We start from the raw sequence: 12,866 nt of genomic DNA, 5'->3' as shown, positions 1-12,866 counted from the left end.
GTCAGCTGCACTGACTGAGGACACATCTGTCAGCTGCACTGACTGAGACGGTGAGAGGGAAGGAGGAAAAGAGGTTGGGAGGGTGGCTGAAGAGAAGACTCAGCAGTTAAAGCACTGGCTGCTTTTGCAGAAGACCAGGGTTCAGTTCTGGCACCCACAAAGTTGCTCACAACCAACAGTAACTCCAGTTTCATGGGTCTGACCTTGAGGCCTCGGTGGACACCATATACACATAGTACACAGATATACATGCAGAGGAAATACTCACATGCATAAACAAAGAAAATGAACAAACAATAGTCCCACTTAATAGATAAAAAAGTACTGGCTTGTTAATATTCCAGTTGTAGACATATCACCATTAAGAAAAAATAAAATTACAAAAATATTTTTTAATTTTTATTGTGTTTATCACTATCAAAACACCCCCAACCCAGAATAAAGCACAAAACAGTAGTGGCTGCCCCCCTGGAATGGGCAGGTCGTGGTCATGGCTCACTGCCTGTGGGGGTCACGTGTAAATGTTGCTCTGAATTTCATTTGTTGTCATCAATTTCTTCAGTATTTCTGTGCTTTCAGGAATGTTCTGGAAAGAGAAAAAAGGCTGTCACCAAATACACCCAAAACCCCATACTCACAACAGAGGAGGATGGTATCAGGCACGAGCTGCCTTTCACCTTGTTCAAAGAAAAGGTAAACAGTCTAGTGGTTCAGAGCCCCCCCATGCCCCAGGCTGGAAGGTTGCCCAGATGGACTGGGTATGACTGTGGGATCATCCTGACTGGAGAGGTGTGGGAGAGCCCAGCTCACTGTGGCGACACCATCCCAGGGGCAGGTGCTCTGGGCAGCATAAGGAAGGCAGCTGAGCACGAGCCTGTAAGTGAGGCAACAGCCGCCATCCTCCACGGTTTCTGCTTCAATGTCTGCAAAGCTCCTGCCCGACTTCCCTCCGCTAACCTTCAGCATGCCATCTCTCCCCTCCACAGCCCTCCCACAGGCTCGTGTTCTCCTCACACTCCGCACACTGCCCTCGCCCACTTCTCTAGCTCTTGTAGACCAGGCTGGCCTCAAACTCACAGAGATCCACCTGCCTCTGCCTCTGCCTCCTGAGTGCTGGGATTAAAGGTGTGCACCACCACTGCCTGGCCACAGCAATTTATGTTTTCAAAAAGAAAACAGTATTCAACAGGGCATTGTAGCACACATCTCTAATCCCAACACTTGGTAAAGGACAATCTGGGCAACATGGTGAAACACCAAGTCAAACAAAACATTCCCCAGAGCGATCATTACCTTAAGGGCAGGTACTGGAAAAGCTAAAAAGTGATTTAAACTAAATGTTCATTTCAAGTTGATATGACAAATGATTTTTAATCTTCAAAACAAGTCTAGATGTTTACTGAGAACACCATCCACAGCGGAAACAACAGCCCTGCCTGCCCTCTGGGACACAGCCCTCAACCAAATATGAAAAGGAGCCAGTCGGATGCAAACCCAGTCAGTGAAAGAGAAGCTAAATCTGAAACAACTTAACAGCACTTACTGCTCCTGCAGAGGACCTGGGTTCATTTCCCAGCACCCAGATCAGTGAGTGGCTCACAACACTCTGCAACCCCAGCTCCAGGATCCAATGCACTCTGGACTCCACAGACACTTGCATGCCCGTGGTGCACATAACTCTCACAAGTACACACGTAATTAAAAAACAGTAAATCAATCTTTTAAGAAATAATTATACATTTCCAAATAAATTAATTGCAGGAACTTTGATGGAGGAAGGTCATTCGTTAAAAAATAAACTGCCTTGGCCTATTTTATTGGTTAGAACATAGGTGGGTGGAGTAAACAGAACAGAATGCTGGGAGGAAGAGGAAGTGAGCTCAGAGACGCCATGCTCCCCTTTCCCGGGCAGACGCGATAGCTCTGCTCTCTGAGGCATGCTGAATCTTTCCCGGTAAGACCGGTGCTACACAGTTTATTAGAGATGGGTTGATCGGGATATCAGAATTAGCCAGTAAGGGCTAAAGCTAATGGGCCAAGCAGTGTTTAAATGAATACAGTTTGTGTGTTGTTATTTCGGGGCATAAGCTAGCCAGGTGGCGGGGGTGCTGGGGACACAGCCCTGCCGCTCATATTACTACAGAACTTGCTATAGAATATTATTCTAGGATAAATTACATCGTTTATGCTGTGGAACATTTGTTTCATGATGCAGAGATGTGTTGAATTCTTTTATGTTGCATTTAACTCTGAAGCTGTGCTACTTTACCTGTCTGAAACACCTGACTGGTCTAATAAAGAGCTAAACAGCCAATAGCAAGGCAGAAGAAAGGATAGGCGGGGCTGGCAGCAAAGAGAATAAAAAAGGAGAAGTCAGGGAAGAAGGGGCAAGAAAAGGGGCCAGGCACACAGTCAGCCACAGAGTAAGAGTGAAAGTAAGATTACAGAAGAAAAGAAAAAGCCCAGAGGCAAAGGGTAGATGGATAATTTAAGGAAAGCTGGCTGGAAACAAGCCAAGTTGAGGCTGGGCACTTATAAGCAGAAATAAGACTCCGTGTGTGATTTATTAGGGAGCTGGATGACAGGCCCCCCAAGAGTAAAGAGTAAAAACAACCAACAATAGGAAGGTGTCAAGCAGTCCATTTCTCTCTCCATAGCACATGTAGGATGTGACAGCAGTACCAAAGCAGTCACACATCACAGAACACCTGGGGCACAGAAGTGCCGCACGGGGAAGCTCCCACCTGTGGCTTAGGGTTTCAGTCTTCCTGCAGCACTTCCTGTCATCCCCCTCCCCGTATCAGCGTGGCTATTAAGGGGGGAGCACTGAAATCTTACCTTCACCAAGCATTTCAAGCCACTGGAAGAAAGTACAGGCTTAAAAGCTTCCACAGTGACAAGGTCCAACTTCATCACATCAGTGTAGCACAGATACAGAACTGCAGGGATTTTCCACACTTGGCAGTAGCTCAGAACTACAAACACAGAGGAAAAATGATTGTTTTCTATGACATGATTTTTAAGCGGGACACTTTTAAATAATAAAAGCTGCTTTGGAAAAGTCAACTTTCTGCCTCTTTTAATCAAGACACCTACTGCCATGTTGATCCATTTATGAGTATCTTCTCTAAAATCAATAATAATTCTTAATAATGTTCTGTAAATATTATCTTTATTTTGTATGTCCTGACATCCCATCATAATGTAAGAACGAATGTATCAGGATAATGGCCACTTGAAGGAGGCACGCAAGGTATAATGCATGCTGTTCTCACCCTAGTAACTCTAACACAAAAGGGAAAGCATCTAACAAAGGTTACATACTATCAAATACTGATGTGGGGCCCCTCTGTATGCTCTGAATACCACTGGTGAATGAAGAAACTAGGGCAGGGTAGAGGTAGGCAGGGAAAACTAAACTGAATGCTGGGAAAAAGGAGGCAGAGTCAAGGAGAAGCCATGGAGCACTGGAGACAGACATGTCAGAACCTTGCCAGTAGGCCATGAGCCTCATGATAAAATATAAAATACTGGAAATGGGTTAATACTAGATTTAAGAGCTAGCTAGCAATAAACTTAAGTGATTGGCCAAGCAGTGATTTAAATAATATAGTTTCTGTGTGATTATTTCAGGAGTCTGGGCCAGGAAAACAAAACAAGTGGCTTCCTACTACAAAATACGAACTACTGAAAACAAATGTCAACTTATCCTTACATAATATGTGTGCCCAGCAGTATGATGGCTAGTACTGTCCACCTGACAGGGTCTAGAATTACCCAGGAGACAAGCCTCTGGACTATTGAAATCAGATGTAATGTGGCCGTAGCTCCTGCTGCCACGCTTTCCCCACCATGGTGGGATGTCCCCCTTCCACTGTAAGCCATAACAATCCTTCCTCACATAAACCACTTCTGCTAGTGGCCATTTTGTCACAAGAGAAGTAACTCATATGTAAACAGCATGATAAAAACATTAAGAGTAACAACCAAGCCAGGCAGTGATGGCGCACAGCTTTAACCCCAGCACTAGGGAGGCAGAGACAGGCAGATCTCTGAGTTCCAGGACAGCCAGGTCTACACAGAGAAACCTTGTCTCTAAAAACTAAATGAATAAATAAATGTAAAAGCCAAGCTTCAACATCCAAAACTTACTTTGATAAAATTCCCAATTTTTACATACCAAAAATCTGTATCTAACATTGGGTTCCACTTTGAGATTGCAGAACCAAAACAGAAAAGAACTGTGGAAGCACAGAGCCAAGATTCTAAGCTGCTTTCCCATCTAAGCTGCTGTCCCAACCGCAATGCAGGGAAATCTAACGTTAAGAAGAGTATCCCACATGCAAGTACTTTCCACACGACTACAATTACTTCAGAAAGGTTACTAGTAAGAGTACAAGTACCTTCCACATGACTACAACTACTGCCGAAAGGTTACTAGTAAGAGCAGAAGTCATCAGCACAGCCCGACAAAGGGCAAAGGCTGTGAGTTTAGCCCACCTGCTGCAGGCAGATCATGCACAATGTTCGGCTGTTCCAGCAGTGGGCAGCAGGCACAATCTTTGAATTTCTGAGTTTTTAGGGCTCTCAGGAAAGGAGAAGGAAGGCTGCAGGTGGACTCTGAGGTTTTATACTCTGTGACGTGTCGGCATGTGAGAACTGTTACCTGCATGTTCTTCCTGGGTTGAGAGCCAAACACCTACGAGAAGAGTGATGATGTTAGACCTCATATTTGCCGTACTGACCCCCAGAAGCAGTGGAGGGGACTGCAGTGCTGCCCTGCCTCTGAGTGAGAGCGGCACTGCCCAAGAGCCATGTGACATAAACTGGTGCAGAGATCACAGGTCAGAACAATGGTGGCCTTAGGACGGCCACCCTGAATAAAGTCACAAGAGCAGACGCAACATCCCTTCCTTCACTGGCCACTGAGGACACCTAAGCAAATGGTTCTTATGGAATTCAGTTTTGGTTACTGCAGTTGTAGAATCTCAAATTCCCACTGCAGTGTGTGGGTCTGACAGGTCATCAAGAGTCCTTCTACCTTTTACTTAAATTCATGGCAAAATGAGAAACAAAACAAAACAAATAAAAACAGCTACTTTGTAAAAAGGATTTCTAAAATAGTACATTTGCCCAAATTTTCTTTTGTTTGCCTGCTTGTTTTCCTCTATTTTTACTGTCTGCCTACCTCGTAAATAGCCAATGCTGGCCTCAAGTGCATAGCCCTCCTATGCTGACCTCCCAAAGTTGGCTTTACAAGAGCTGTGTATAGAGAAGCAATGCATTCCATGGCCTCATGGTCTTCAGTTGGCAGTGCTGTTTGGGGAGGCTACAGAACAGAACATTCAGGAGGCGCAGCCTCAGGGGAAGTGTGTCACTGGGGCAAGCGTTGATGGTCTATGACAGGCCGCACATAGATCCACTGCAATCCTCCCGTGTGAGGATAAAAACGTGACAGCCAACCTCCTGCTCCTCCACCATGCCTCTCTACCACCACTTTTTCACCACAAGAGACTTTATTTCTGAAAGTGTAAACCAAAATAAGCCATGTTCTCTTCCACTTTGATTTTTGTTGGTGTGTTTTTTCACACACACACAAAAAGTGACTAACAAGTGTGTGCTATCGTGTCTACCTTGTTTGAAATACTTTATGAAATGAGAAAAAGGCTAATGCCAATCACAGGAATGCCGAAAGTTTCCTATCAGGTACCATAAATGATTTACACTATTAATTTCATTACAAATTTTTGTAAACAATACTAAAAACGTTACCTCTTGCAAACTTGTTATTGTGCACATCCATTTAAGAGAGAAAATCACACCAGCATAATTTAACTTCCTTCCTGGTCTGAACCCACAGTGCTTGACAGCGGACAGGTTGTGTCACTAGGAGGATTGTGCTGTCACTAACAGAGCAAGTGTTTACAAAGAATATTCCTAAGGAGCACAACACTGTTAAAAGAAACTGCTTTAACCCTCAAATGGCAGCAGATGCCCATAATCTCAGTACTGAGGAGGTTAAAGCAGAAGAATTTTAGCTCAAGGTCAGCCTAGGCTACTGAGCAAGAATCTAAAAAAAGCAAATAAAGTAAAAAAATAAATAAAATAAAAAAGAAGGAAGGAAAGAAAAGAAAAACTTTGCTTTGAAAATGTCAGCCTGAGGGCCAGAGAGAGAGCTGGGATGTTCCGAGCACTTGTTCTTCCCAGGACCTAGACGGCAGCTCCAACCATTAGTGACTACAGTTCCAGGGGACCCGATGTCCCCTAATGACCTTGAAGGGCACCAGGCATGCATATACATATACTACATAGATATGCATACAGGCAAAGCACTCATACACATAAACTATTTTTATTTAAAAGTGACTAATTTTATGTCACTTCAAGTCTAGAATATGGCCATTTTTTCTATAGTACAAGCGTAGTATGTTTATATAACCAGCATCTGCACAATTTAAAAGTAAAATTAAACATTTTGATTTTCTACCCTAGAAAAAATATACCAAGTACCCTGAGTATACGCATATATAACCAAAGACTAGCAGGCAGAGCTTTGCAAACAACCCTGTACTTAATGCAGTCACTGATAACTTAATGAATGTCCAATTGCTTTAAAATAGGTATACACCAAAATTCTCATTTCCAGTGAGTTTAATCTTAGCATCTATGTTCAAGTGCACAGGATGTTTTTAGAAGCGTCCTCCTCCCAGCACAGGTGGACTAAAACAGTAACTGCTGAAGGTTCCGGGTCACCATCTATGCTGCACACTATCTGCACATAAATATGAAAGATTTGATTCTATTGAAAATAAGTATATGCCAATGTAGTAACACTTGCACTGTGTGACTATGGACAGGGAGAGTACTCCTAACCCAATCCAAAGCCTTTCTCCTGCCTAATGACAAGCCAAGTGGAGAATCTCATAACATGGAACTTCACTTCACAAATTTAAAATGTAAAACCATAACTTGTGTTTAAACTTGAATCTTATCCCCAAGACATTGTCATATTGTACATGCAAATATTTCAAAACTTTAAAAAAAATATAAAACATTTCTAGCTTCAAACATTCTTGAGAAGGCATATTCAATATGCAATCACTGTACAACTGCCCAAATTACAGTTTTTCTCTCAAGTCCTTGAGTTCACTTTTCCAAAATGAGGACTTTGTTTTTGTTTTCCAAGACAGGGTTTTTCTGTGTAGCCTTGGCTGGACTGGAACTCACTCTGTAGATCAGGCTGGCCTTGAACTCACAGAGATCTGCTTGTTTCTGCTTCCCACATGCTGGAATTAAAGGCATGTGCCACCACTGCCCAATGTAGACTGTTCATTTAAAAATAAATAAACACTCCGTGCTGGTTAGTCTTGTGCCCACTTGACACGCAAGTGAGTCATCTGAAAGGAGGGAACCTCAGTTGAGTATAAGATCTGGTTGTAGAGCATTTCCTTAAATACTGACTGATGGGGAGGGCCCAGCCCACTGTGGTTAGTGTTATCCCTGGGCTGGTGGTCCGAGGATCTTCAGGAAAGCAGCCTGAGTAAGCCATGGGGAGCAAGCCAGTAAGCAGTACCCCTCTGTGACCTCTGCATCAGCTCTAGCCTCCAGGTTTCTGCCCTGTTTGAGTTCCTGTCCTGACTTCCTTCAGTGATGAACTGTGATGAAGTGTAAGCCAGGTAAACCTCCCCAAGATGTTTCATTGCTGCAACAGAAACTCTAAGACATACTCCATAACAACTCCTACACTGTTTTCTTAGGGAAACAAACTCTTTCTCATCTAATATTTGGCTGAAAAGTCTACGAGACAACCACGCCCTTGAGCCCACACACCCAACTAACCAGCCAGGGCTTTCTTCCTCTTACCTTTTCCAGCCACTGGAACTGTTGATCCTCAGCAATGTAGCAACTACACTGACAAAGGAAAACCTGGAAAGGGAATTTCAAGTGTTCTCAAGTGAAAGTAGACACATCCGGCCCTGTCATCAATGAGCACCACGTAAATACCAGTACTTCACACTGCTCTATGGAGCTCAGAGTCTGCAGGTCATTAGCAACATGTCCTTGACAGAGATGGTGGTACTCTCCTCCTCTTTTGCCTTCTGGCCTTGTACTCAGTGTGCTGCTCCTGTACGATCCCGCCATAGAGTACCAGGCCTCCCCACCCAACAGGACTAAAAGCAAAGGGTCTGTCCCAATCACACATTGGAACTTCAGAGTTTCCAAGCCCAAATCAACCTCTTCTCTATGTAAGCTGACTATTCTAGGCATTTACTCAGCAACAGACGACAACACAGCAGTTTACCCAGAGTCAGGCCTACAATCCAGTTAGACCACTGGAAATCACACGACACAAGCACACACTGGCTAAGGAGAGCCTGGATCTCATGCACAAACGACTATGCGTTGAGACTACTGAGTGGAGGCCCACATACCGAGGGGTCTGATTTCAGCTGATAGAACACACAGAAAGCATCTGTAGGGGACAGATGGACAGTGTCCATTGTTCTGCACCATTCGTTCCAGAGCTTAGCACAGCCAACTTCTTTCCAGACTCCTGAATTCATAACAAACGATGACAAAAATGCTGTGGGGGAAAAATGTTCATATGAACTGGTGTCTGGCTATGCAAATTGCATTTCCTACTCGTTACCCCAGAATTTAGAGCTGAAATAATCATTCAGAGCCATCTAACTGGGGAGTGGAGAGACGGATCAGATCAAGTACTGCACCTGTCGAGCCTCTGCCTGGTTCCCAGCACCCACCTCTGGGGACACACAACTGTCTGTAAGTCCAGCTCTAGGGGATCTGATGCCTTCCCCTAGCCTGTACTCTTGTAGACATATATACATAATTGAATTTCTTTTGAAAACCTCTTAAAAAACATTTAAGGACTGTCTAATTCAGTGGTTCTCAACCTTCATAATGCTGCAACCCTTTAATACGGTTCTTCATGTTATAGTGACTCCCCAACATAAAATTATTTCGTTGCTACTTCATAAGTGTATTTTTTGCTACTGCTATGAATTGTAATGCAATATCTGATATACAACCCGGTGAAAGGGTTGTTTGACCCTTAAAGGGAGTGTGATCTACAAGTTGAGAACCACTGGTCTAATTGGTCCATTTTAAAGAAAAGAAAAATTGAGGCCAAGGAATGAAATCCAACATCTTCCAGACACGACAACCAGGAACAGGAAAGACAGCCTTGTGCACAGACTCTATGCCAGTCTCACATCCTAACACCGTTCTAACACATTTGGGCCTCAAAAAACTGGGCAGTAGTGATACACACCTTTATCCCAGAACTCGGGAGGCAGAGGCAGGCTGAGAGTTTAAGACCAGCCTGGTCTACAGAGAGAGTTCCAGGTCAGCCAGGGCTAAACAGAGAAATCCGTCTCAAAAAACAAAAATAAGTAAATAAATGGATAATTAAAACTTAGGCCAGCAGACCTTTACATAAGGGTGAACAGCTACCCACTGCTTACTTACACTTCTAAGTACAATGGCTACCTTACATGGGCAAGGTCTCTTAACTATAGCTCAAAAGCCATTGAAAATATAAAGGTTTCCACGTGTACTGATATACAACGCTGTTGCATCTAAACTCACATTGCTCTACTGTGAATCTACCAGGTCAATAAATGCATTCAAAGACCTTAGAACTGAAGTGCTCCAAAGTGTCTGCAATTATTGATAGACCACTGGACACCCCCTCAGACTGTAAAATGGGGCCTTGAACTCTAATTCTGAAGCTAAGCACATTTCTTTCAAACCTCATTTTTTTATGTTTATTACAAAGATGGAAGGAGCAGGCAATCTACTTTACTTGAAATACATTACTGTGACTGTTTACGACAGGGCTTCAGGTAGCCCAGGTTGGCCTTGAAACTTTTTCACATTCCCCTCTACTGCCTCTGCCTCCTGAGTGCTCAGACTGCATCATGCCAAACTTATATGCTGCTGGGCACCAAACTCAATTTACCATCTGAGTCGCATGCCCAGCACCTGCTGTGACTTTTTACTTTTCATTTTTTTTAATTTTTTGACTTTTCGAGACAGGGTTTCTCTGTTTAACAGTCCTAGCTGTCCTGGAACTCACTTTGTAGACCAGGCTAGACTAGAGCTCAAAGCGATCTGCCAGGCTGGAGAGATGGCTTAGAGGTTAAGAGCACTGGCAGTTTTTCCAGAGGTTCTGCATTCAATTCCTAGAAACCACATGGTGGCTCACAACTCTCTATGATGAGATCTGGTGCCCTCTCCTGGCAGAACACAGTATACATAGTAAATAAGTCTTTTAAATAAATAAATAAAAAGCGATCCACCTGCCTCGGCCGCCCAGGTGCTGGCATCAAAGGTGTGCACCACCACCACCGCCCAGCATGTCGTGACCTCTCTAAGGTATCAGCACGTGAAGTTTATGCTGCCCTCCTACTCCATTCTTCAACAGCACGTCTGTCTTGGTGCTGGCACTTACCTGTTGCATTACTTCCTACTGCGATTATGAACTTGGAGCAGGGATGCTTTTCTAGCAGTGCAACCTCCAGAGATGTTTTTGTCTGTCTTTGGAGAAGCCGCACCTCCCTAACAAGAGATGAGAGTAAAGTCAACAAGTATTTCACGCTGTGAGAGACAAAGGGGAGGATGATAAACAGACCGACGAAGAATAAATGATATACTATATAGAGATGGATGGATGGAGGAGAGACAGATGAGAAACAGAAGGGCCGCAGACATGTTATTTATGTAGAGAGGTGACAGGCATACACATATAAACATGTATGGATGGGTGATAGAAGATACAGGTGGATGGATGTGTGGGAGATGCATAGATGGATGGAAATACGGTCTTAGATGAGAGTGTCCTTACAAATGAGAAAGGTACATGCTGTCCTTTTATAAAATACATACTACAGTCTTAAAGGAAGAGCAGACTCAATCAGCGGGCAAAACTACTGCAAACTTCATACTGTCCCCGTGACACAGCCATGCCAGCACCCCTAAGAGCCAGACAGAGACCCCAAAAAGACTAAAAGCAGGTCAAACACTCCTGCCAGCAAAACGTCCAGATGCAGATGAGGAATGAACACGGTAAATGGCTGCATGGGAACACCATCGGACAAATCAGGGCTCACAGGAGTGAAAAATGGAGAGGGCGCTGAAGAAAACGAAATGAACTGTTGAAAGGGCTTGTAGGTGGTGCAAGCCGCTGGAAAATAGAATATCTGGAAAAACTAGGTGAGTTTGACTGTGGCCTGGTATGATGTTGAAAATCTGTGATTCGCATACTTAGGGTTGGGAAGGTCCTAAGTTGCCAACACAAACATGACGACCCAAGTTCTGATCCCTGGACCCACCTAAAAACACAATGGTTCTGGGGAAACGAGAGACTCCCTAGGGCTTGGGGTCCAGCCAGTGCAGAATAACAGTGAACTCTGCGTTCAATGAGACACGACCCAGGAAGAAGGTGGAAAGAGCCACAGGACGCCCAACTTCAACCTCTGGCCCCAAACGCACACACAAAACAGATGTGTAGGAATAAAAACAGCATGTTTCGGGGAGGCAGCGGGAGAGCCGTGACTGGAGCTGCGTAGGAGACCTGGCGTCTGTGTGTTTAAATACAGAGCTTCCCGCTGACACACGGTGTGACCTCAAGCGTGGGGTGGATGGAGGGAGTCGGTGGCCCGCGTGACGCTCGCCCGCCCGGCGGAGTGGGCCTCCCCGGAGCCTAACCTCTTCCGCGCCAGCTGCCGCCGGACCTCCCGGTCCTCCGGCGTGTCCCGCTTGCTCTGCTCCTCTTCCTCCTCCTCCTCCTCAGTGCCAGCTCGGCACGGCGCCTTCACCACCTCACCGAAGAACGTGGCCGCCATGCCCACTCAGCACCGCGCCGCCCAACGGCGCCTGCGCGCCCGAGCCTGACCACGCCCCCTACAGTCACGCCCCCGCCTTGCTTCCGGGCAGGGCCACGCCCCCAGCCCTGGAGCTTCCGGTGCACTGCGCGGCGGGGGTCCGGCCCCCAAGCTAGTGGGAGCGGAAGCCGACTCTGAAGGCCTCCTGTCCGGCGGGCCCGACCGTCCCGGAGCTGCCCTCGGCTTTCCTCGGCTCCAAACCCACGGCCCACCTGGGAGGACCCACCCGCTGGGGGAAACGGCGCCGCGGACGGAGGGCAGACCGCTTCAGGGGTGGTGGCCGTTTTAAAGAATATACAATGTTTTCTATTTTAATGACCTTTCATTGACAAGAAAAATGTGTGATTCTGGTTTGTGTGCTGGAAGACAAGAAGCTCCGCCGAACAATGCTCCCACATAGACAACCGCAAGGGGAAAGGACTTTCCATCTGTGAGAAATAAACATTGTAAATTTACATGCGAGGAAAATGGGGGAGGGGTAATTGCCTGCATTGCCTACCCAGCCTTTGGGTAAATACTTGGAAACCAGAGGGACCTTCCTAAAACAATCAAAATTCTCAGGAAGTTGCTTAGAACCTCTCACAGTGTAGAAAAACAATACTCAAAGTTACTGCAAAAAAAAAAAAATAGTGTGTCAATTTTAACATATAACTGTGTATAGCTATAGCTCACAAACGATTCTCTGGTGTCTGAAGATTCGAAGACTCCAGGATTAGCGCAGAAGTGAACTACTGAATAAAAAGTAAACGGGTAACCGCGCACGGCTTTCTCTTTGTATTTTCTTAAGCTGTTATTTCGCCAGTGAGATATTCAGTTTCTCGATCACATCATGAAGATCACAGAAATCTGAAACATGATTGTAAGCCGTAGAGAAGTGGGGGCTTCTCGGCCATGCTTTCAATTCTGCACAAAGCTGCTCACCTAGCACCATTCCCAAACGTCTAGATTTAAAGAGTAAAG

The 12,866-nt window shown here is 45.2% G+C and overlaps 1 protein-coding gene across 2 annotated transcripts; it reads right to left on the bottom strand.

Annotated features, from left to right (window-relative positions):
- Nucleotides 1-381: 381 nt before the first annotated feature.
- Nucleotides 382-11,908, bottom strand: Psmg1 (proteasome assembly chaperone 1). 2 transcript variants are annotated; one of them, XM_005345147.2, is made up of 7 exons: nt 11,731-11,908; nt 10,475-10,581; nt 8,433-8,584; nt 7,864-7,926; nt 4,501-4,699; nt 2,839-2,975; nt 382-586 (listed from the first exon to the last, which is right to left on the bottom strand). In XM_005345147.2, exons 1-7 carry the CDS (start codon nt 11,865-11,867, stop codon nt 512-514), a joined length of 870 nt encoding a protein of 289 aa, XP_005345204.1. In that variant the 5' UTR covers nt 11,868-11,908; the 3' UTR covers nt 382-511. The 2 variants fall into 2 exon arrangements, with proteins under 2 accessions (XP_005345204.1, XP_026644590.1); XM_026788789.1 differs by lacking the exon at nt 11,731-11,908 and adding an exon at nt 11,355-11,653.
- Nucleotides 11,909-12,866: the final 958 nt, after the last annotated feature.

Source organism: Microtus ochrogaster, chromosome 2 (genome assembly GCF_000317375.1).
Source record: "Microtus ochrogaster isolate Prairie Vole_2 chromosome 2, MicOch1.0, whole genome shotgun sequence".
NCBI classification, from domain to species: Eukaryota; Metazoa; Chordata; class Mammalia; order Rodentia; family Cricetidae; genus Microtus; species Microtus ochrogaster.
The sequence above is the reverse complement of the archived record's forward strand: the minus strand, read 5'-3'. Positions and strand labels throughout refer to the sequence as shown.